At 35.6% G+C, this 25752-nt stretch overlaps 1 protein-coding gene across 3 annotated transcripts in view; it reads left to right on the top strand.

The window, feature by feature from the left end:
- The window catches only part of ATRNL1 (attractin like 1), a 429854-nt gene that overhangs the window by 153292 nt on the left and 250810 nt on the right, over positions 1–25752 (top strand). For all 3 annotated transcript variants that reach the window (XM_005520769.3, XM_088059554.1, XM_088059555.1), the window contains exon 21: positions 7196–7248. In XM_005520769.3, the coding sequence (XP_005520826.1) occupies positions 7196–7248 (53 nt within the window). The remainder of the gene's footprint in view (positions 1–7195; positions 7249–25752) is intronic.

The raw sequence follows: 25752 nt of genomic DNA on the forward strand, positions 1-25752 counted from the left end.
TCAACATTTATCTTCTAAAAGGATTAAACATAGGTGAATTTTGTGAACTGTTCACTGGTTTTTGGAAAGTAAACATTTAGGAGTAGCTGCATTTCAGTTTAAGCAGTAGTAAGTTTTCATGGCTATTTTTTACCATTGCTTCTTATCTAATTCTTCCCTCTAAAAGGAAAGAAGTAGTTGAGAAACCCGTGCTAATGTTTCTTAGAGTTGTGGTTCAGTTCAGTGTAGAGTTAGCCTCTTATTTTGTCTTATGTGATTTTCTAACATTTACATTCTAAGGGCTGAAGTGTCTGATATAGCCCAAAATGTGAGACAAGAAATGTGGGTATTTCTCTTCCTTGACTTTGAAAGAACTGTGACTGATAAGAGGGAAGTTTGCTTTTCCAGGGTCCCCTTTTTGCATATATTCAAGCTTGTGCATCACTGCCAAAACCATGGCCATTTGTAGAGAAAGGAGTGCCACAGGTAAAGCCATGAACATGAGATTTTTCTTGTTCAGAGTAAGCAGCATTGAATCATTTGCATATAAAATCCATTTGGTGCCTTATTCATTAAGATTACCAGAGTTATCCAGCTATTCCAAGTGATGGCTGTAGGTCACTTTATTCTTGTACAGCAGAACTAAATATAATCCAGACTTTATTAGAAAACATTTTATATCTTAACCTTTTTTTTTTCCTCTTAATTATTTAATTTTATGCTAACTGACACCTCATTGAAACCTTATTTTGTCCTGAAGTGCAATGGATTTTGTGATTTGAAATACTATTACTTCAAAGAGTATGTGAGAACTCTATAATATTAATTATCCTTTATCTTGCAGGGAAGAAGGATTTGAATAGCATGAGGGGTCTGTAAATGGAAAACTTGCTTATGATGTTAGAATGTTTTACTTTTTTATTTTGGTGAGATCAGCCTAGACTAAAAAAAAAAAGTATTGCTGGCCTAGGCCTTTTTCATGAATTATGTGAGGAGGAGACAAATTGATCTACAGAAAAAACATTGTCTCAAGACATCGTTATATGCACTTACAAGAAAAAAAAAACAAATAAATCATTTCCCCACATTATTAAAAAGTTCTAACTGGAAACATAAATCCCAGTACCTTTTACCCTTTTAGGTTATCATTATCTTAAGAGGTAGGCTGATAATTCTTTATAGCTGAAGTTATCCATGACTGGAAGGATCTTGGCAGTGTGAGAAGTGAAAGTGTCCAATTTTTACATTAGAACCAAAGATGTGAGAGGTCTATCTATCTGAATATGCTGTAGCATTAATGGATAACATTGGGACAATATAGTACAGAGCACAATGTCAGTGCAGTCAAGCAGACCTTTATCTGTTAGAGGGGTAAATTTGCATTTATGGATTAGAAATTTGTGTATTTCACATATTTTACTTCAGCAAAATAAAGATTATATCACAGGATAAAAAATGCAATAATAATTAACAATTGAGCCTATTCTCTGAAAATCACAAAGAAATCATTAACATTGCTTACAATACCTCTTCTTCATTAAATATGTCATCTGAGCTCAGCTATTGTATCTGAATCTTAGCATTTGTGTGGCAGGGTGTTTCTGAATCTTTTAAACATGCTTGAACTCCCAAAACATGGTACTGGCTGATGTTATGTAGGTGCTGGTTGTGAGGTTACTCATTTTCCTCACTGCTGACAGTGTCTGTTGTGGGTGGTCAGAAGATGTCCCTGTTCTTGGGCATTTCTGTGCCAAAGGTATGGACACCTTTGTCCATATTTCACCTATGTCCATGTCCTTTTTATGGCAGGCCTGAATCAAGACCTAAGTCTTGATCACATCTAAGTGTGAATTGGGCTTTCAGGTATCAGATCCTCACTACTCTGGACCAGCTACAACCTCAGCTGTTCTTGGGTTATTGCTTTCTTCCACGAGTCATCACTCTTGAGCTGAAAATCAGCAGTTTCTGTGGCATCACTTCCAACATGTTATGAATTACAGCCAGTTCCATCTCTTGACTGTAGTTAAGCACATACCTCAGTTTATTTTCTCATTGCTGGAAATGTACTGTGAGAGTAGAAGAGATTTTAAGAAGAGATAACCAACAGGCAGGATAAAAAACTGTGTGTGAATCTGAATTAAATGTTCATCGACTGCCAGATAATTATCTGTAAAACCTGCACAACAGCATGGACATATTTTCAATGCTGAAGATGTAGTAATATACAGTAGTATGGAGTAATTCTTCATATCCACTTAGGATGCCACAGGGCTTACCATGGGACTAGAGAAGTCTTAGATTTAGTCTTATAAATACTGTTTGAACTTCAGTTACAAGGTGCCCCAAATAACCAGTTTTTTGTTATATGAATAGTATTTCACTATTCAAAACCCCAATAGCATCATACCACTGTTGGAACCAGGAAAGTAGAATAAAACCAAGAGCCAGTTGTGCAAGATCAGGAACCAGGGCAAAGGGATCAGAAGCAGCAATTGGTGATGGAGGACAGCAGGAGCAAGACCACTGGGTAGAAAGAGAACAGCATGAGGAGTAGACTAGGACAGAGGTGAGCAGGAGTCCTGGAAGTTATTCTGAGTCATCCAAAAGCTGGGGCAAGTAATCACTCCAGGACTAGGAATACTCTGCTAAAGCAGACTAATTTATTGTGAGGCTCTTGTAGACACAATGCTGGGAACCTGGGCAAAATCCCAAACCTGTTTATGACCAGCTATAGATCAGCCAGGTGACAGCTCTTCCCCAGAAACTGTGGAAGAGGTCTGTTAATTTGCAAGGAGAAAATATGAGGTAAGGGTCATAAATATCTATATTATATAATATGCTATAACTGTATAGTTGACAAGCCTTGGTCTGAGCCAGAACTAGATTGTCAGCAAGGAACCAGTTGAATAAAATAATATTGTCTGTAAGAGTGGGCTTCCCTGAGAATTAGGTATTAAAAGCAAACTCAGCTAAAAGAAAGTCCAGCTGTACTTAGGTTTGTTTTCCCCTCTTCCTCTTTTTTTGCTTCAGCTTTAATTGAAAGGAAAGATTTAACAATTAGTGGCAGCAGCAGAACTGCAGAAACTTCTACCTTCACCATGAAAGGCTGAATGAACTGTTTTAGGAAGGTTTCCATGTGATCAAATCACTTGTCTAGAAAGCTGTCAATCTAGGTTGGTGCAATATTGACAGTCTTCCTCAGGTGAGGAGCTTGAAGGTGTGCCCTTCCTTAAGGGACATACCAGTAATAACAATAAAATTAGGCATATAAAAATAGATATTCCCCTGCTGTCTGTTCCTTTGCTTTTTTAAACCTGCAAGGTACAGAGCACAAGAACATACACATTGCTAAGCTTCAACAATAGGTTGTTTGTAAACTCTGCCTTACAAAGAAGCCTTTCATTCATTAAAAAAAAATCAACCCAAATCTGGTAGTCTTACTGTAAACATGTACTCATCATTTACATACATTTATTATATTTAAAGAGAAAGTGAGAAATTATCTTGGTCAGAAATGTGAGAACAATTATTTTTTTAAATGCATTTGTCAATAACTTCTATGTTGAACTTCCAGAAAATCCAGGGAGATAAAAAGAAAGTGAAAGAAAATGGTTCAGTTTTGAAAGGATAATTGAGGGAGAAGTTGGGAAATAAGTGCTAATAGCAGGCCATCCAAAGGTCAGTGAGCTTGATGAATTGAATACTTTTGTATTGGAACAAACCATAGAACTTGTACGTAACCTAATAGGAGCCTTCCTCCATTTGTCCTTGTAAATGGGAGCTGTGTCTTTGGAGCCCTGCCAGAGTGGAACTGCTCATTCATTATGACCACTTAAAGCAAATGATCATGGCCCTATGGCACATAAAATAATGAGTGTAGCTCCCATTTCTCAGATATGAGGCATATATTATGCTTCACATATGGTCCAATGTGTGCTGGCTTTTGGAAAAGGTACAAAAATTACTACAATGAGTAAAGCTCATAAGGAAACAATTCAGCGAATAGGAAATTTTGTAATTGGAACCATAATCAGTGACTAATGCAGAGCAATATGTATGCTAATAAAATAGGAGAGGATTAAAAGACAAAACTAAATTTAATCAAAACCCAGCATACATGCTCGTGTGAATAATTTCAGATATATTCTTAATCCTATTAGTTTCATTTTTTCCCTCCACTGAAAACCAAGTGTTTAAGCAGTATCTTCCATTTGAATTAAAACAGGCTTCCATAACTAGTAAAAACTCCACCTCATGTTATTCCCGATATACATTATGGAAGTGTTCTGCATGAAAGGCCTGGCAACAAATGGTGTAATAAACCAACTGTTTTAATGAGAGGGCATAAAAAGAGCACAGATAACAGGTAAATCTCATGTCCCTTCAGTTACTGGGGTTCCTGTGTGCCTGCAGCACTGGATGAACCTGGATTTTCCCTCTGTGCTGTACAGGCACTGTCCATGGAGATTTCCTCCTCCCTCACATCCCGTGGTGCCTTTTATCCTGTGCCCAGGCAGAGCTGTGTGCCTGCTCCTGGCAGGCTGGGAGCTTCTCTGGGATAACATAACACCCACCAGGGCTGGCACAGGGCTGCCTCCTGCCCAGAATCACTCCCTCCTTCAGGACTTCCATGAGGCTCCCAGCACAGAGAGATAATATCTATGATAATGCATCAAAATGCTTTGCTGTGGTGTCATTCACTGTTCTTTTTTTGTTGTGCATATTTTATCATTCCATCGCACATGATGCTGAAACACCTGAAACAGCTGGAAAATTGCACTGCCATTTTCTTTTCAAGATTTTTGAAGGTCACTTCTGTAATTGTCAGGGAATTGCTAATTATTTGGATTTGAATGAATACTTATGAATACTTGTGTGTTGCAAAATATTTAGAACCTAGTAATTTTTGTATTAACCATTCTTTTGTATGTTCTTGGAAGTTGTGAAGCCTGTGTTATGTTAGATCGAGTTTATAGATATTTTTATTTAATGTATTTGGGTTTTTTCTATGCTATAAATAGAAATAAAAATGCAAGGAATGTATATGTGATGCTGGAAATCCCTGGGTTCTGGTACTTATTGATCCACGGGAGATGGTTTCATCTGATTAGGAGGGAAGCTGAATGGAGAAAGGAAGCTGTATGGAAACAGCTGTCTTTTTTCATTAAGATTTTCAAGATTAAAAAAACCCAAGAAAACCTTTACTCTCAGGGTCAAAGCACCACAGGTGAGTGCTGTGACTGGGCAAGAGTTCAGAGAGGAATTTTTTTATTTTCTCCCCATGGAAAAGTTATTGTTGTTGAGAGTTGGATATTGCTTTTCCATGTCATACTCAGGTCAGTGCCATTAGCAGTGAGCAGCAGGGGAAGTCTTTTGCCTTCTTCCTGAAACTCTAAATACAGGGTTTTTTTTTACATTTTTTACCTTCAGGTATAAAACCCCAGCATATTCTAAATACTGCCTACATTTAATCTACTTTGCATTTGAAACAATTCAAGAGAAAAAATAGTCCTCTTACAATAACCTCTATCATGTTATAATCATTTGCTACCTGATCCACTGCCTCATTTATGTGGCAATCTTATATACAAGAAAAGGGAAGGAATTCTTTTAAACCCTTGATTTGAAAATGGTCCCTTTCCCTTAGCTCTCTTTCAGAATTCCAAACCTAAAGGCCCTTTCACACATGAATATATATTTTATTGTTCAGTAGCAAGCTGTTCTTTGTAGAATGCTGTTAGTGTTTTGTGATGTTTAGAAAAAACCTGTGTCAGGCAGACCAATGTTATTGCTTGAGAGATTTTCTCCTTTCCAAGTACATCCAAGAGAGTTACTTCAGGATCAGACTCTCTTCTAAATTCTGTGGAAAGGACTGTAGGGAAGAGTGTCTTTGTAAAGAAGACCACAAATTGTGTTCTGCAGTTAGACTTGAAGCACTGGGGAATTTGTTTTCTTGGAGATTAATTATTAAAATTATTATATTAAAAAAATGTTGAATTTCTATATAGTTGACCCTGGAAAGAGCTCTCACTCTAATGTGGGAACAGGAGTGCACAAGGGCAGAGTCCAGAACATCTTTTTTCTACTTTTTCATTTTATTGCTACTGCTGATTATTTTCTTTATGGTATTGTAACTAAGGGTAAAGAAGATTCTCTGCTTATTTTTTAATAAAAATGAATATGTTAGCAATCACCAGTTAGAAACTATTAAGGAAACCAGCAGAAATACAAACATCAAAATATTTTAAATTCTGAAACTTGTTAAATGGTATGACATCCAAGTTAGAATGTATTTTTAATACCAATCGCAAATAAAATAACAGCAAAAATACCTCATTCCAAATTAAGTTTGTTAGAATAAAGTAATGAAAAGATAGTCCAAGATATTAAATGATTCAGATTACCTCTGGGAAAATATTTATATGAAATTTAATAGGCAGTGATTAGCTTTCTCTTTGTTTTGTATCTTTCTGTATATTTAAGAGAAAATTGTAATCTTGCTGGAGACTTCCATGAAATAGCCAAGGAAACCTAAAGCAGATTAATCCTTTTCTATTAAGATATTTGGCATTTTTAGAGTAATGTTATATAACTGAATTTGAACTGAATTTCTGTAGGCTATTTCATGTCTCTGAAAATAGCTATACATCTTATCAGTAAGAAAGCTGTTTCTCCAGCCCTTATCATGTACACATCTTGTCAGCAGCATCGGTACATCATATTCAGTTTGAATTTCACCTGCTGCCCTGGGTGGTCAGTGAAGAGCAGCAGTTGTCTCTGAAGTTCATGGAAGTTAAATAGCTGAGATGCTGCTGTGCCAGATCCAAACCAGGGAGGGAATCAGCTGTAACTGAGGGGACAGGGATAAGGAGATCCAGTCCTTGGGATGGCTGCCTGGCTCTGCTTTGCTCATTAGAGTGCAGAGACACCAGAGTTTCTACCCTGAGTCCTACAGCAGGCACCAACTTTAGGCAGGTGACTGAAGTTCTTTATTCAAGAGCCTGGTCAGTCTGGGTTTCTTATATGACAGAGAGGTGCCTCCAGAAAGTAGCACACCCTCATTAAGAACTATATTAAATACTTCTTATTTGCATGTATTTGTGTTGCTAGCACTGAAACTCATGCTATTTGAATAAATATTCTAGCTGTGTTTTTATTAAAGCTGTGCTGTGTTTAATGACAATGTTTGGTTTTGTCTTTTGTTTTCCCCCTGCAGCTGTGACTCTGAAAATAGGTATCTTGGAAATCCACTTAGGGGAACATGCTACTGTGAGTACTTGTATTTTTAATGCTACGTACTGAAATGTTGATTACATATTATATGATAATTTCATTTCCTTGAAAAAACAAAATATGTTCCTGGAGATTTTCCAAAATTGAGCACATTGATATTTAAAATTGAGCACATTGAAAAATAAAATGTCCTACTGGTCTTCTCTTTTTTTTTTTCCACAAGAATGCAAATTAAAGTCTACTAAGAGTTGATTCCTTACATCGAGCTTGGAGGGACTGACCAAGCCATGGGGTTATTGTCTGTATCTCATCATATGTGAATGAAAGGAATAGTGATTGCATCCATGCTTTAAAGATAGAATTTGTGATGGAGAAATGCAAATAGTATAAACAGCAGTATTCCCTGGGACATTCTGAGTGGTTCAGCCAGTCTGCCTCCCAGGGACATGAGACACAGCTGCTCTCCACAGTATCATAAAAGGAGGCTGTGTGTTGTCTCCATGTTCTTAATGTTGTAGAAAAGGTGCCTCTGGCAAATTTACTCTGAAGAATTGCAGTTTTGATAGTGAAGGACCTGAAGGGATGAGAATGCTTATTACCCATGTGCAGAAATCCCTTAGTGAGCTGTGCCAATTTTACTATGCCAATATCAAGTTCAATAGTAATTTTAATCATCATAAAAACAGATGGGATGTTGGAGAACACTGTTTTAACTTTTGTGACTTTTGCACGTACCTGCTCCGTGTCAGACAATTGGATCAATTTGTCTGTTGTTTCTAACATCATCCCTACTTCAAACTTGAATTTATACATAAAGACAGATGTCTGAACATACTTATAACCTCTCTTCTGATTTTTGGCCTTGTTTCTTAGCATTTCATTTTGCAACATACACAAAAGAGTTTATTTTAGAGTCTCTTTAAGGCATCATTTACCTAATAAAGGAATGTTTATTTTCTTTGCTAATCTCTTTCTTACCTTAAATGGTTTGCATCTGCAAGGTATGTTTTACAGAACAAAATAGTAAATTACATTCTATATTACAGATGCTGACATATCTCTAGGCCTAAAACATTTATTCCTCTTGCCAGCTATTAAAGAACATTGGTGTGGATTTTTGTATTTTTTTTTCCTCTCAGACACCATAAGTTTGAATGTAATATTTTAAGCTGGAACATAAATTTTAAATGTTGTAGATCAAGTTGAAAATACTTCCTAAAACTGTGTCTTAGAGATACTCCTGGTGAATAAATTCAATTCCATTTGTTGAGGGTTTTTTTTTGCATAAAAACGCATCTTACTTTAAAGCAGAAATATCAGCATTTAGAGGAATATTTTTTGTATCTATATAATAAATAATCTGTTTAGGTTTAGAGTAGGTACATGAGAAGTTCATACTTTGAAAACAGTGCTATATAGGCTATTTTGGATATGTGTGTCAACGTTTGTTTTGTCCTTTAAAAATAAATGTTATTAAATTTAAAAGATTGAAAAGAAATGACAGTAATGAGATTTGTAGACCTCAGGCACCTCCATGAAAACCTTATTTTTGTGCTATCATGTTGCAGGCTGGGTCTATAAATCATGTTGGAGACAAATGCTACTATATTCAAGATGCCCTTTCACCTTTAATTCACTACTGTTATTTCTCTTCTGTCAGATTTCAAAATATTTTAAAGATCTTGTTGATTTGAAATGATAAATTTTCTTTTAATACTTCCAGCCATTTAATACTTCCCATGTAAACAATTCTCAAAGTTATTTTATTGTAGTTATAAGGAGACTGCATAAATTATAATAGAATTTTATATTTCTGGTATTTGGTGGAGGATGCATTATAATGGGAAATAATCAGTTAATATGTGGATAACTGACTGACCTAAGATATCAATGACAGTTCCTTGTCAGCACAGTCCATTTCCTGCTAAATCATGCATTCAATAAAAGTACATATATAAACAGTATTAAGAGATGCTCCAATTTCTTATCTATATTCTAAAATACGGCTATACCATGTTTCAGTTTTGTACTAGACAGGCATTTGCATGGTATTTTTCCTGTGCTTTATTTCATTCCTCATTAAGAAACTTTTGCTTTAGACATTTAAAATGTTACTTTTCCTTGAAGTGCATTTTATACAACACAAGAATATTATTGCTCAGGAAGGGGGAAAAATAAATTATATGTATTTATGAGCAGTATAACATTGTGAGGAATAAAAATTCAAGGCACATCTGTTTCTATTACTTAGAATCAAAATCAGTATATGCAGGTAATCATTTGCTGTATGGTTAGAATTTTCTTCAGGAAAACTTTTAGTCATGTGCTTGAATTTAGCCATCTTCAAAATGACCAGTTTTAAGCATTTAAATTTTGTCCTTTTTTTCACTCGTGTAAATACTGCCCTAAATTGGAATGCTCTTCTAAGCAAAACTTCAGGATTTAATCCCAAGTGTCCGGATAATTCTTGTGTGATAATGGACGGCCTCAATTTCTCCTTAGCAGCAGCAGGATGCTTGCTGCATTCCTCAGCAGAAAGAAGAACTTTCTGCAGTTTGGGATGCTGTGAATATTCTCTGTAAAAGCTCAGCTGGTTTCATCTCCTCCAGCTCTCTGCCCATCTTACCTAGCTCTTGCCCAGTCCTCTGTCATTGCCATCCTCAAGCCTAGGAAGGGGGAACAGTCTGGTGCTGGTATTGGCATCAATGGACTGTTTCAGAGGGGAAATTAAAACAGTTTGCCACTGGGAGAGCACTGATTGTTTTGGTCTCTTCATTATTTGTTTCATTTCATATTGATGTAGGAGAGTAAACAGAATTTTAATGCTGCACATGGATGGTGGTGTGATTGAAGAAGTGATCTGAGCACAGATAAAAACACAGGAAGATTATGGATGGGTTTGGCTTGATTGAGAAGAATGAGATTTATACAGGAGGTAACATGCTGAAACATTGCAGGGACTTATGCTAAATACAGATGCCTTGCCAAAAGGATAAACAGAGAGAGCAGCAAAGCCATAAAATCCTATAGGGATCAGAGGAACAGTGTGTTAAACATCAGATTTCATTCTCAAATGGCATTTCCAAACATGGCAACACTGGACAAGAGTTGTTTGTCTGCTTTAAATTATGAAAACTTAATAGAAATAGAGTAAGACACGTGTAATGGGGCATGCAGTAGTGTATTATCCAGATTGTGTGAAAATCGTTCTACCTGGCTTTTTAAAATTATTTTAATATCATTCTTTGTGACTGAATTGTATTATTGAAAAACACAATGAGACAAACATTGAAAATGTTTGAAATTGAAAAACACAATTCTTTGAGAGCAAGAGAATGAGAGCAAGCCTCATAGATACAGAAATTAGAAAACTGCTGAATGGATAAGAATGTGTGAGCATGGTGATCTATCTGTTCTAGCACCCTGTTGTCAGGAGTGGCTGAACATGAATGTCAGGGGAAGAGTATAGCAAATGGACAAACATACAGCGGTAATTCTCTCTTTGCATTCAACAATTTGAAGCTTAGAACTTCATGAGAGGATTTCTTGAGCTAAAAGTCTTCAATATGCCATTAGGAATATCAGAGGAGACCTTGAAAGGTTCCTTATACAAAATAAAAACGATATTAATGCAAAAGAAAGCTTTGTGATTTTAGAAGCTACAGTTTTGTTTGCCCATGCAAATATCCTTGTTAGCTGAGGACAAATCTGCTTCTGTATTTCTGGTAGGGAGGCTCTGTATCCCTAGGCCTTTCTGTTGGGAGCCAATCTCACCATGAACGATCGGAAGCTGATTCAATCCATATAAATGAATCCTGAGTGGAGGCCAGAGATGGTTGTGCAGCTGACTTATGCATGTACACAAACCATAAATATAACATTTTGTCATGATGCATTTGTATTGGCTGTTGTTTTTGCTCAGTGGTGTCTGGGTCAGCGTGATGGATGGCAGCGACACCTCGATAGCAAGTGTGCATCCAAATGGCTGCATTAGTTCTTCACACATCAGCATTAGGAATACATTGCTGTCAGAGTCAGAGCTCCTGGGTGCAAGGGAACATGCAGGAAAACCAGATGGTTTTAGACAGATTGGGAGGAATCACTGGGACAAATGCCACTTCTGTGATCTTCACTTGGGTTGTATACAGACACGAAGCTTTAAATCATAAACGGAGAAGTGGTTAATCCAGTGTTCCAGAGAAAATGAAAGTTTAAATTTACAATTCATGATGTGTTACAATACAAGGTTTGAATTATAGGCATGCTAACAATCACTTGTTTTGAGAGGATGTGATACTTTCCGCCATAAACTTCTCTTAGATAACCATATTTCTAAGATCAAAAACTTTCCAAAATGTCTGACTTATTTACATTATTTTGAGTTCCAGTACAACATATCAAACAAGAATTACAACTTATTCTAATACTGCTACATGCAGAACCGTAAAAGCTTACAACAAATCAGTCCTGTGAGTGTAAATCACATTGTTTGCCTGCATATAGTTAGAATTTTCATCAGCTGAGCACTCAAGATTTGCCCATTTGTCCACTGAGAAAATTCCTAGCTAAGACAATGAATTTGAAAAAAATGCACTTGGATTTACATACCTTAGTTTTTTATTCCCTTTTATTGTTAAAAAAAAATATTTAGAAGCATTTTTGGATTATTTCTTGGTACCACCACTGACAGTGAAGAGAGGGAACAAATAACTTTTCCATTTGCTCCTGCAGATTGGTTGCTGTTTTAAAACAGGCAGTAAATAGTGAGTTACAGGGCAGCACACTTTGGGTGGGGAAACTTTCAGGCATTCCAGAATATTTCCTCAGCAATGCACAGCCAGAATGTAGTCACAATGTCATAAAATTGCAATAAATGAAACATTTTAATTGATCTAGTGCTCATCTTTTGGCTGGACACACAGTTTTGTGGGCCTGTGAACACAAAGAAAAATCAGGTGAAGTTTGCCTTTTGCATTTTATCTGTATCTAGATCTATATATCTGCATTATAGATCCAGTGTAACACTGTAGAGTTTCCCCTGCTGCAGAGCAGACCTGCTTTTAGAGATTAGAACCTGACCTTTGAGAAGGATTAGAGAACCTAAAACCTAAGAGGTCACAAGGAATGGGTCATTTGCGAAGAGAATTAAACCAGGGAGGGCCTGAATGACTTGCAGCTTTTTGTGGAATTAAAACCTATTTATTGATCATATGCCCCTGATCCAGATATTTGTTGGATTTATAGCCTTTAAAAAAGATGAGGCCTTAATATGTGTATAAAAAAAGGTTGAAAGAATGAATGTACATATTTTATTTTAAACCATGTTTCCTTCCAGAGCTCTTCTTAATTTTTCTCTTACTTTAGCATTTTATGACATTCAATTTGTGGATGGATTCACATAATGACTGAGCAGCCACTCTCAACTGTTCTTCTGGGATGAAACCTTCAAGGAAGGAAGGTGGTGGGCCCATCTGCAAAAGCCTGAAGGGTCAGGTGTACACATTCCACTGGCTCCTCTGAGTTTTCTACTCAGCCTTCTGGACGTTACAGGGATGAAATAGAAAGCCAGAGTGCACATTGCAAAGTTTAGTTTATATATAAAAAAACCCCAACATTATTACTAGCAGGAAAAAGGTAGTCAAAGAATTTTTTATTTTATTTTTTTAAAATTTTTAAAGGCTAAATTTTATTAGCTGCTCTTTTTGTACTTAAAGTAAACCACTGGAAAAATACATGATCTACTAAACATTTTGCAATGAATTTTTTGGGATTGACCTGAATAATTGGTTTATGGCTTTACTCTACCATTCTGAACTCTGAGCCATAAAATCATTACAGCTTATAAGACTATTGCTTCTTTCCTTGGTATAAACACAGACAGGATAGCAATAAGCAATTCCCTCAGTATGTCAGCAGCTCACAGAGATGAAGAATGATACTTTCATGTGCAAAATTGGTGAGAAACTATGAAATGTACATCCAGTAAAAACTCTCAAGATAATATCTGGTGTCTGTGCAGGGAGCTGGGGACAAAAAAGCAAATTTTGCTTCTGGCTGAAGAGCCCTGTAAGGATTCTAGTCCAGTTCTGAAGCTGCATTAGCCCCACTACTGCTGACACACCAGGATTTCAAAAAGGAAAAAGTAAAGTGCTAGTCCTTACCTATTCTTCATACAACTTCTTATAGTAAATATTTATTTTAATTTAAAACTTTTAAACCATATTGTTATGCACTGTATGCAGTGCCTGAAAAAAAACAAACCCTCAAGCATTTATTTCTTTTATCCGCTTTATTTAGCATTTGTATTACTTTCTAAAAATTAAGAAGTCTAATTACTTTTTCATATCTGGTCTTTGGACTAAAGTCTTAGTTAGTCCTGACTGTTTTTTTTTTTCTTTTCAGTAGTAGTAACTAGAAAGATGGTTTAATTATTAAATGTAGGTGATTCATGACAACTTCCAATGAAGTTTTAGAAATATCAGCTCAATATTGTCTCAGAGAAAAAGGGTAAGATAATACACTCTCACTTATGTTGTCAAAATGCAGTTTAGGCTTATTAGATGTATTGACATGGTCTGATAGTTCATCCTGCCTGTTTTTCTCATTATTGGAAAGTATTTTTTTTTCTTTCTTTTCTGTGCTTATTCATAGTCAAAGTTCTAATATAAGCCAATGTTTTAGTAACATTTGTTACTAGTGTTATAAGGTTATACATATGTATAATGTATAATGTTACAATTTAATAGAAAGGAGTATTAAAATTGTTTAAAGAACTCTCTTTAAATACTAAAAACATGCATGTTGATGCATTCAAGGAGTCAGGATATGACCTCTTTTATCAATAAAACTGTAAAAAAGAATTGTCAAGTAAAATGTGTACTAGAGGTAGCATAAAGCACTAGGTGGCAGACTTGTTATACGTAGAGAAAAATTAAACTCAAGAACACTCCAAGGAGAGTGTTTTAGAAGATAAATAGCAAGTAGCACTATAAGTAAAACTGTTAGCAGGGATTTTCCAGATATTTAAAAATTATGTTGAAACTTAAAGGGCATAAACAATAAATTTTAGCTCTTGAAAACATGTTTGCTTTAGCTGAGTTGGGAGATGTATACCAGCAGCCACCAGCTTCATTACTGATTGGAACAATTCATGTTTCCTTTTGGGACAACATTAATTTAAACTAAATACATATTGTAATTGTAAAACTGTCATGCTTGACTTAAAATAATGAGTTCCGCCAATTATATCTAACACTGATTGACTTTGATACAGACTGAGAAACTATATTATTTATAAATACAGTAACAGTAATGACTGGAATTGTCTTTTGAATATATGGACTTATATAAAAAAATTCTATTTAAAATAAAATCTTCTTAGTGTTTAAGGGGTTGAGTGGAACAGATTATAGTTTAAATCAGACAATTCTAGGATGGTTTGAGAAAAGATTAGCCTCAGCAAACCTACCAACTCAGAATTTATAAAGAGCAACAGACAAACACAGTTTTTGCCCTGAGCTAAAATAGCTGCACAAACCAACTGTCACCTTCCAGAGAATTAAAACAATAACCGCACCAAGAATCTGAAGCTTCTAATAAAGTATTATGATCTCACTCCAGGCTCTGTGTACTCATTTGCCAAAAGCTATGTTGGCTTGCAGCTTTGTTGGGTAGGCTAAAGAAATGGATTTGCTGTTAATTATTTTCAGCTTTTACTTTGAGTTGGAAAATTTTTCCATGTATGTATTTATTTCTCATTTTTGTAATTAATTTCTTTTTCATATGGTGGTCTTTCCTTGCTTAACCTTATAAGTCATACCTTATATTTGAAATGAAGATTATTTGCTTTCTCTGGTAGCTTTTACTTATATATTAATGAATTTACCAACTGGCATCCTCCTACTATTTAATACCTTTTGTCAAAGCAGACAAAGTCAATTTAGTGATTATTCATTTAGGTATGCTACCCTATCTCAAAGAAATAGGAGAAACTAACAGTGCTGAAACTAACTTTCTAACTGATGAAAAGAAGAAAAAACACACCTTATATTTCAGTGTGAATTAGAGGACTATTCCACAGGTGCCATAATTGTTTTTTATATTATGTTTATAATATTTTTCTTGCAATGTAATATGTAGCATTACAGTAAAATAGCTATTAATATAAAATATGAGTATTTATAGAACTTGATGAGGCAAGACTGGGTGAAACCTCATTCAGAAGACATCCTTTGCTTTGTGTAGGGGACCGTAGCCCATGCGTGAAGCAGAGTTTTAAATGAGAAGGAAACCAGTGCAAGTATCTACAAATACACAACATTTGATTTTGTTGCTACATTGAGCTTGGGTTCATAGGTATGGATACTTTCTGAATCCTTGTTCTGTGTATTCAGTGTGCTGTGTGTGTGTGAATCATGAACACTTCCCAGGGGACAGGAGCTGTCACTCCTCAGACACCTGGAGGCCTTGGAGCTCCCTGAGACGGAGCTGTAAGAAAGAAATGCCATAGGAAAGGATCCCTCAGAGTTCCTTGGCTTTACCTTCTGACAGTGGGGAAAAGAGCTGTGGAACTTTTGCAGTTACATTGCTTCCCATGCTGACTTCCCAGGGAAAAGAGAATTCTTGATCAGTAGGACTTCAAGGGAAGATCTATCGTGAAATCTTGAACCAGTTGAAAAGGAAAAAAAACACACCCTGACTTCAGTAAGTGGCTTGTGATATGTGGGAGATTTTGTGTTGGTTCCTTTTCGGACTTCTTGGTCAAACCAGTGCATTATTCCATGTCAGCTGGGCTGTTTTTCTCTGGTGGCAAACATGAAGCACTGGAGGATAGCTGAGTCTCTTCCATTAATGCAAATGTACTGTAGTGTGAGTTCCACTGTGCAGGCGTGGCTCCTGAACCACCTAATCCTGGCACACGTGTCTGGAAAGTCCAGAGAATACTCAGGGATGTTTGCAGCTTTACAATTAGTGCTATGAAGCCCTTACAGAATATTTGAGGGACTGTTGTAGGATCATTTAAGTAAATTGGGGGTCATTTCTATCTCAAGAGGATGATAAAACCTTGGGTTATATAAACTTGAGGAAAATGTAAACTAGGTTAAATGTGCACATTGTCAAATTCAACTGACTCGATAACTCAGCTGCATTTTAGCATATTTCAAAGTAGCCTGTGAGTCTTTGATATTAATTTATGGCCCCTTTTTCTTAGCTTGAATTGTGAATATTATTTTAAAATATGTTCCAGAAATATAACTCGTTGACAGGAAAGTGTAATTTGGAAGTCACTTGATATAAAGGGTGATGCTGACACAAAATGGAAAAGCAAACTGTGTGAGGTCAAAATGCAGCAGTGTATGCTACAAAATAGATACAATAGCAAATGAGACATTAAGGGAAAGTTGAAAAATGTATCTGTCAAAGAGTATGAAGATACACTGGTAAAGAAGCAATATATATGTATTTGATTTGTCTTTTTATGTTATGGGGAAATAAATGTACTTTACTGTGTTAGCCCCTTAAGGAAATGCCACGGCCATCAGAATAATTTTATAAAAATGACAAGCTATGCAAACTGTGGGAAGAAAAGTCTTAAAAGGGCAACAATATCGCTTTTTTTCCATCGATGATACGAGAATTTTTAGATTTCTACTTCTATCGAGTAGAAATACGTGCTGCTTCTGTACATTTTTTTGAAAATGTGGCCAGACAGATTTTAAGGTGTTAGAGCCTTTCCTGGTGCTAGGCAAATGAAAGAGAACATGGAGAGGTCATTGCTAGAATGAACAACAAAATAAATGGTGAAATAAAAGATGGAGAAAAATGGAAACATTCTGAGGAAGGCAGTGTATGACCACGTCATGCGACTGTGTCACTTCATGTCTGTTGGCAAGGATTGCCTACCACAGTCTCTGGTCTGGGAAGGTCAGCTGTAGATGATATGAACAATCACTGCTTTTCAAATACCAAGAACAAACAGACTGTCAGTATTTGCAACAGTTTGCTGTTCCTTTTTACATGCTAATTCAATTCTCAGAGAATCTGTGTCAAAAAGTTTGTGCTTGATATCTATCAATGAGTAATGGTATGTCTCAATTGGTCTGTATTAAGCTAATACTTTGGAAAAAACCAACCAAAGCAATAAAAGAAGAGATTTATTCTATTTGCACATTTTGCTTCGCAGTAATTTCTTTCCATGGCCAAATTAAAAAAAAAAAAAAAAAAAAAAATGAAAGTTATGAATAATGAAAGCACAGCTGTATTTAGTTCCTGGTTTATAGAAGAAAAAAAACACTAGAAAAATATAATATTTCTTTTAATGTCTGGCAGCTGTTTTAGGTGGAAATTGAGTTTTCCAAGTCACTTTCAGAAAGGAATCAGTGAGCCCTGCCATGGTGGCCAATGTTTCCTCTCTGAGGCGAAGAATAAATCTCCTCTGAAGGATGGGTGGCTGCACTGGGGTTGAAGAAAACAGCCTTTGGGTCTCCATTTTTCCTTCCTCCCATATTTCAATTTGCTTATTTTAACCAAACTGTTTATTATTTTATGTACCTGACTGCCAGTCCTACAAATCAAATTTGTAGCAAGTGGGGGAATATTTATTTTTTCTGGAGTTTTTGACTCTGTATTTTATTCCATACTAGGGTTGAGGTATTTCCTCCTATCTGTTTTAAAGGCTGTGTAAAATGGATTAGGCAATAATACAGATATGTAATTTCAGTTTTTAGTATTTAGAATTTTAATATTCTATCAATATTTTTTGCTGAATTGGCACTCACTTTTTAGCATATGAGCAATGTTATTATTGAGTGAGAATGTTAGTATCAAAATCAAGAGAATTTACTCTAAAAATACCTAATGGTGTTTTAAGGGAAAAAGTGCTTGTGTTCTTCTTTTCAAAGTTGTAGTGCAACAGTTTTTCTGCTGCATGGAGATGTAGCATATTATATTTATTACAGTGCAAGTACTTGTTGTACTTTGTGACTTTCAGACAGAGGACACTGCTCAGTGAGGTATATGACGTAATTTCTGTCAATTTTCCTGTATGAAGTGAAATTTCTCTGGTCTGGATTCATTAGGTATGAAAGATTTTACTTCTCAGAACGAACAATTTAACATGGTTTGAGAAACAGGATAGAAGACAGAGAAGTGGAAACATCTCAACTTTAAGTTACGTTGTACAGTTTGTACAAGTCATGGGGAGACGAGAAACATGGGGTGTGTTCTGATGTTTGGTTTGTGTGGATTTAGGGTTTCTTAAGCAGAGTTCAACTAAGTAATGAGAAAAGGGAAGGAAGAGATTTTTGAAAATGTTGGGATATTGCAGCACCTATTTATCTGTGTATATTTATAGACAATTTGTAAAGTGCTTGTTCTGTCTCCTCAGAAGGCCTGAGTAACAAGAGGTTGCCTCTTTAATTGTCAAGATTTGTGTTTGGTTATTTGAGAAACAGGATAAAAGCTCTGCTGATAAAGATGTAGAAGTTATTGTCTGATTAACTTTTGACTCTTCCCAGTTTATAGCAAAGCTTGAACATGTCCATGTATAAAAGCATAAACAATTTTAAAAATGCTTATGTACTTCTACCATGCCCATATTTTTGGCATTGATCCATGTATAAATAGAAGCTTTTCAAAAAATTATTTCTGAAAGGAAATGTAGTAGATTTTTAGGGATTATACAATAAACTGAAAGTTATGAGAGGAAGATTTAAAAATAACATGAAAATCTGACTGCTTTGATTTACTACTTTCCTAGACAAGAAACATCCCTCTCTGGCAATAATACATGAAGTCAAACAATAATTTAACATTGTTGTTTCTTAGAAGTGCCACTTCTGTTGTCAGAACAAGCAGATCAGAGATCTCTTCAGTCTGGAGAGACTATGTAACGAAAGCAATAAATTAGAATCAGGTTAGTGAGTATTGATACTGGTATATTAAAAAACACTGCATGTTAGAGTTGTAATATTAATATGAGTGTTACAAAGGTGGTGATGAATTTAGATCACTATGAAAAAAAAAAAACCCATGGAGAGAGAAATTTTAATTTCTTCCATGGTAATTTTAATGATTTTTTTTTTTATTGGCTTTTTATTTGTATTTTTTCCTACTCTTTCCCACTCTTCTAATACTTTTTGAATACTTCAAGAGTTAAGGGATTACAAAGACTGTCCAGTGTGACAAAACAAAATTACATTTATTGAGCACTCCTGTCAAGTCAATATGTAATGTCAAGTAATAGCACACTTTTGACAAGACTGTGCTCTGAGTTCTGAAATGTTCCATCATTGGAGACACCTAGGCCTTTTCCTACAACTGGTGTTTAGATACGCTCTGATTGGTGCACTCACTTTTCTTTGTTGCTGCTTCTTTTGCTAATATTTTGCTCCTAATTCCCTAGCCATTGCTTTCTGCACTTTGTGCTCTTGAGCAGAGCTGGGAAAGGGTCTGCAGCTGTTCACAGTAAACCCATCAGTTGTTACAGCGTTTTCAGTAAAGAGTGTAATGAAATATCTAGGAAAAATAATGATACTTGGCTGTGGTCTGGGGTTTAAAAACTTTAAGAGCATCATCTTGAGATTGCATGCTTAAAAAGCCTCAGGTAACTCTATTGGTACCTCAGTTTTTACATCTCAGCCACAAGTCCAGCCTTGTTTACCATGACATTGTCATACCTACACTCTTACTTCTGTGCTAGTTATGGCGAGATACATCTCCCCTAACCACCCTTGTAAAACTTGTGTTCACTTAATTAACCTTCTAGGTCTTTCTGTTTTCAGTAAAGAAATCAAGACTTACCCTTCTGAACACAGTGCATTTCTGTCATCCACAGAAAGTTTTAGTCAATTCAGAGTGGGCTGAGACAATTAGCAAAATTTAGCTGAATAAAATTCTAATACAGGTCAGATTTTTCTGGCCCTCCCTTAGGATCAAAACTGACAACTTTTCAGACCTTTCCAAATAGCAGCTGAGAATTTCATAAGATAAAAGATTTCTATTTAAAATAAAACTTAGTTATCCAATTTGCTGATTATGACACTAATCCCTCTGTCTTTTTGTGGGCTTTGTAGCCCAGTACATTTCTCTGAAGTGCAGTAAAAGAAGCAACGTCTTGCTATTGCTGTATGTTTTTAAAGACTTTGAACTTATGTGAAATTCATTTTTGCATGATCTTTCTTGAAATGGAAAAAGGCATATAAATAGTAAGTGCTGGGGTATTTTGAAGCTCATTGCTCTCTGATCACATTTAATAAATTGCAAGTTTTTAGTAAAGACTTCACAGTAAATGACTTTTTGTTTTATCGCAATGGACAAGTAATGTCAGACACCAACATATTCAATATAACAATGACAATGAGGCAGTGGATTGCTGCTAGATGCAGATGACAGAGGAATGAATCAGGCAGCTGCTCTGAAAGTTCAAAATAATTATCCTGACTGAAAATAGGTCTGGTGGTAACCCCCAACTTTGATGTAATACAAGGAGAATTTCATTTGGTCACAAATGAATATGATTTATAGCATTTGAAAATGGTATTTGGTTTCAAAAGCAGCATTTGTACTGATAGAGAGGAATATGAATAGTTCTGTTCTCAACAAAGTCTTGCTGGAAATAGAGACCAATCACTAGAACAAGGAGGAGAGAGACTAACTGCCTGTGCAATGAAGAGGTGAGAGTATGCATTTTAGAATCAGCATGAATAGACAGATCCTTAAATAGAAAAGTGTGGGAAGACTGTGACAAGTCTGAAGTTGCAGTCATGATGGAGGTTCTTACGACTTTAAGTGATTTCAAGAAATAAAATTAGAACAGCACTAGATTTTTGAGGGGTTTATTCACAAAACAGAAGTTATTAGTTATCAGAAAAAAAAAGTGAAAAATACCCACTTTAGTCAGTGATTGAATAAAGATCATGTGATTGTCACCTAATATTTATAAAATGGGATAATTAGGTTGTAGCTGAGAATGAGACTATGTTGTAGGTGGGTGGGTCTAGTTTCATGCTCTCTGTAAATCCGGTTGATACACATTGCAGCACTTTTGGCTTAGACCTTTTGCTAAACTTAAACTTTTGGAGCTAAGATGAATGGACATTTCTCAGAAATTCTGTGTATGTATAAAACTGGTTTGCCATTTTGTTCAGCTTTAAAAATGTGTGTTAAGAAACTGCATGAGAGGAGCCGTGGTAGAATGGCCATTGACCAAATTTAGAAAAGCCGTGAATGTGTCCAGTTACAAATTTTCTTGCTTCCTTTTTGGGAGCCCAGGTTCATTCTTTCCTCTTGCTGACAGATGCAGTGAACTGGGATGCTCTCTTGGAATGATTTGTTAAAAGATAGCTCAGAAGTAAAGTGGTTCTCTAGAATTTAATCCAGCCTGATTCTTAAATTGCTTAATAAACCCCCTTTATTGAAATATGCTGCATAGGCAGTGGGTGCAGGAGGGTGGAAGAATGAAGGTTGCTGTCACAATAGTTTTTTATTTGCTTCTTTATTAGAGAGTGATTGCACAGTTTTAAATAATATTGCTATATACCAGCTCCCAAGGAACTTTCACTCCACAGTGCGCTGAATGAATTTGTAGGGAACGAATCAGTGATAGTGTAATGGAAAGCTGAATGTGTGTTCCTCTCCTGTTTCATTGTAAAAGTGGAAAGAATTACAATGAATGATGGAAGGAGCTGCCAAACAGCAATATTCATATGTATTGTTATATAATTCAAAGTATTATGAAAAATCAAAGTCCAGGCATTTCAAATTGGCTGCTCATTTTTAATAGATGGTTTTGTCCTTGGTCTCTTTGTTTCATTTCCCATCCTATAAAATGGCACTCATAATGCCTTTTCATCTTCAGTAATGTTGTAACAAATTCATTAACTTTTGTGAAGAACTTAGAAAGTTATAGTGATGAATCCTAAAGAAAGCCACATTAGAAATTAATTCCATCTTTAGAAGAGGGCTTGTGTAGCATGTAGTAAATGAGGCATGGGCCCAACACCGAGTACTGAACATGGAACAAAGTGTTGAATAGCTGCCCATTAGGGGAGCACTCACCCAAAAATAATTTACAGGCACCCTTGATTTGTAGTGATTGATTTTACAGTCTTAATACTCCCCTGTAACATACCTTTTCATATATAAATTTATCACTAATTTATACTAAACATATTCAATTTAATTACCTTTTTTCAAGTAATTACCATTGTAATTATATTTTCTCACAGAGTTGTAGAGGTGCTCTAGAAATACTGAAGAACTTCTGCCTGGCCTTTGTTCTTCTGGGAATATATTGTCATTTTAATAATCAGAGTTTTCTTCCAATACCCAAGTTTGAGTATGGGAATTAGTCTGTTCCTTTATGGATATGAGTACAAAACTTTCATATTAAGCCATATTATCTTTATCAGAAGTCATTGACCTTTATTAATGAAACTGAGAGGTTTCTTGAAAATTAACAGCAATACTAGTGTTAAAGGATTGCTTTGAAATTTATTTTCCTCATTTCATTAAACATCTTTCTTCAGCTAATTATTGTTATGTTCTCACACATGCTCATTACTGGCATTTTGAATTGATTTTAATGACTCCTTTTGACTGTAAAAGCAGTCAAGGGTTTTGAAAAAATCAAAATAGAGATGTGAAAAATCTCAATAACCATAAGTCGTTGTAATATTTGACCATTGACGATGTCAGGATTGTATTGTGGTCCTATCTCCCAGCACTTTTTTTTTTCCTAGTTTAATCAATGTTTTCTAAGATAAAGTGAAAAAAAAATTCCTGGAACCAGACTCCTGGCTAAAAAATAGCCAGCTTCTGGATTCCAAATACTGTGTTGTGTGTTGGGGAATTAAGATCTGAGCTGTGGGCTCTGGGTTTGTGGAGAGGTTTCTGTGTCCTCACAAACTTTTCCCATGGAAATTTATATATAAAAGTTCAGGGAGTTTATAGATTATAGTGTAGAATCTAGCTCTTTAAATTCTGTCTGGCTGCTGCTGCTTGAGTCACCTGCTTGAGTAAATTTGTTGTGTCTCTGTCTTAATAAACAGAAACAGGAAAAGTAAGTCTCATTTGTTATGTAAAGAGTAAAATTACTTATGGTGGCTTCATAGAGGTTTAAAGTAGAAATAAACCCACATGGAGTAGAATCTTAGGCTTCTCCAAATTCCTGATTGTAAATATACACAACATTCTATATCAACAGGATATATATTTTAAGTAGCTATTTCTACATTTAGTTATTATTTATATATAATAATAATATAATAATAATAAAATATTATATATTTTGGCTACTTATACATTTAATTGTTCAGAACAGATCGTAGTCTTAGAACTGACTTTCAGTTTAAATTTTGGCCTGCTTTTGAGGCTAAACTCTCTAGTTTGAATGACACTATGAACTGGGAAATATGGTGTGATACTCTGTGTAACTGCTTAGTTTATGTGCACTTATGATGCATTGGCATATATTATGTTCAGGAGGATGTTTGGCAGTAGGAAGGAAAGCTGTTCTGCCTGCTTCAGTCTGTAGAAGGTGGAGCTTTCTGGATGAGAGGGAGGTGATATTTTCCCTGGGAGCTGCTGAATATATGTGGGGGAAGAGTCTCCTAAGTTACAGAATGAAAGAGATTGAGAGAGTGAGGAAGGATAGTGAGACAGCAGCAGGGTGCAATGGGTAGAGTCTTCTTTACAATCCCTTTTAATTTCTACTCTGAATTTCTTCTTAAATTACTTCTACTAATTTATATTCTAATAAAATCTAGCTTTAGAGACTTTCAGAGATTTGGAATCTTCACCTTAAGAACAGGTCCATACAAATCCTCCTTGAAGTTTTGTGAACCTTTATCTAACCTATGAAATTTCTTCAGCAAACTTCTGCAGTCCTCAGAAAGATGGGGAGGAATGTTTGCTCAGCTCTTTGACTTGCACCTGAGTTCATTTGTGCTTTTGAATCACATAACCGCACTTAGGCACTGCTGTCTGCTTCATTCAAGTCACACACACCTTAGGTACCTTCCCTGAATTAGAATTGTCTCTGAAGAGATGAGCGTTTCTGCTTTACAGCACCCAGGCCGTGGCCAAGGTAGAGATTTAATGATTTGTCCTGTGGCAGGTCTCTGTGGAATTAAAGACCGTAATTTGTGTTTGTTAGTGCTGCTTCTGAACAGTTTAGAGAAGATCTTCACTTCTCAGTTTGTAGGACTGTCTTGTGTAATTTAGAGATCCTTTGGCAACTCTGAAGACTCCCAAGGCGAGTTCTTGTGTTGACTCTCAGAGCTGCTCTTGAGGCTGTGTTGTTCCAGGCTTTTGAGTGCTACAGAGGAGATAATGTGTGGGATTTCCTACTGAACTTTGCTGCTGTTAATGAAGTATTGAATTAATCAACAATTAAATAATAGAGTAATTAATAACAACAAAAAAATGGGATATCTTTGGTAGAAAAGGCTCTACACATAACAAACTCCTGCTGTTTTTCACAATTTACTGTCAACTGTATTGTATGTAAGAATGCACTAAGAAAAACTGGAATTAATTTTCTGATTTGTTACAGATGGTAAATTTATGAAGAACTGTGTAGTTTAATTTCTTTTATAAGTGTAGACTTTTCCTGCATTCCTTGAAAAATCAGTTCATACTTTGTTGGCTTTTAACAAGTAAATTATAAATTTTAAAAAGCGAGAACAAACAACTAAACAACAGCACCACTACCACCAAACCCTAGGGAAAAAAAACAAAAAAAAGAACTCATATTGTTTTAAAAGTAAATTACTTTGATTTTTTTTTAAACTCGTATGCAAAAGAGTTGTTCATTTATGACTGGGAGACAAGAGTCCTATGTCCATTCCCAGTGTTATTTTATGATGGGATATTATCTGTATTCGACTGCTGTTTTTTTGTCTGATACTCTGTATCTCTGACAGGACACAGTCTGGGCTTAGAAGAAGACTGTGACATACATAAATGGTAATTCTCCATATCTTATGAGCAAATCAATGATACCTGGTCAATGACAGCTTGTCAATGCTGCTTCTTGTGTGTTGTAGCCCTTGCTGTAGCCAGAGCTTCTGTAGGAGTGCTTTCTGTGGTGCTGGTCTGTCACATCTTCACAATAAATCTGTTTGCAAAGATTCGTACTGAAGCAGTCATCTGTAGTTTGAGGAGCTCCAGGTTGACCAGATCAGAAGAGGACCTATCTATACATTATTCCTAACATTTTTGCCTGTCAACTCATGATTATTAAAGGGTTTATTAATCCATTTAATAGGGGTCAATCTTGACTTGCCATTTTTTCCTGTCCTGTTGCCTTTAAATATGTTCTGGTACCATGGCCATCTTATTGTTAAGCATGGAGATATGGCACGATAGAGTCAATGAGATTTATTAATTGGATTTGCATAACTATAGAAGTATAGAGTAGTATTAATAAATAAATGGGACATTTTAATTTCATATTTAGTCATATTTTGCCTTCATAAGCATGCAGGCACCTGGTCAAAATTCATTAGCTAAGACATGTAGATCAGCTTATTTGAATAA

Source organism: Pseudopodoces humilis, chromosome 9, assembly GCF_049639895.1.
Source record: "Pseudopodoces humilis isolate 2021_Gansu_Grassland_sample_001 chromosome 9, ASM4963989v1, whole genome shotgun sequence".
In the NCBI taxonomy this organism is placed as follows: Eukaryota; Metazoa; Chordata; class Aves; order Passeriformes; family Paridae; genus Pseudopodoces; species Pseudopodoces humilis.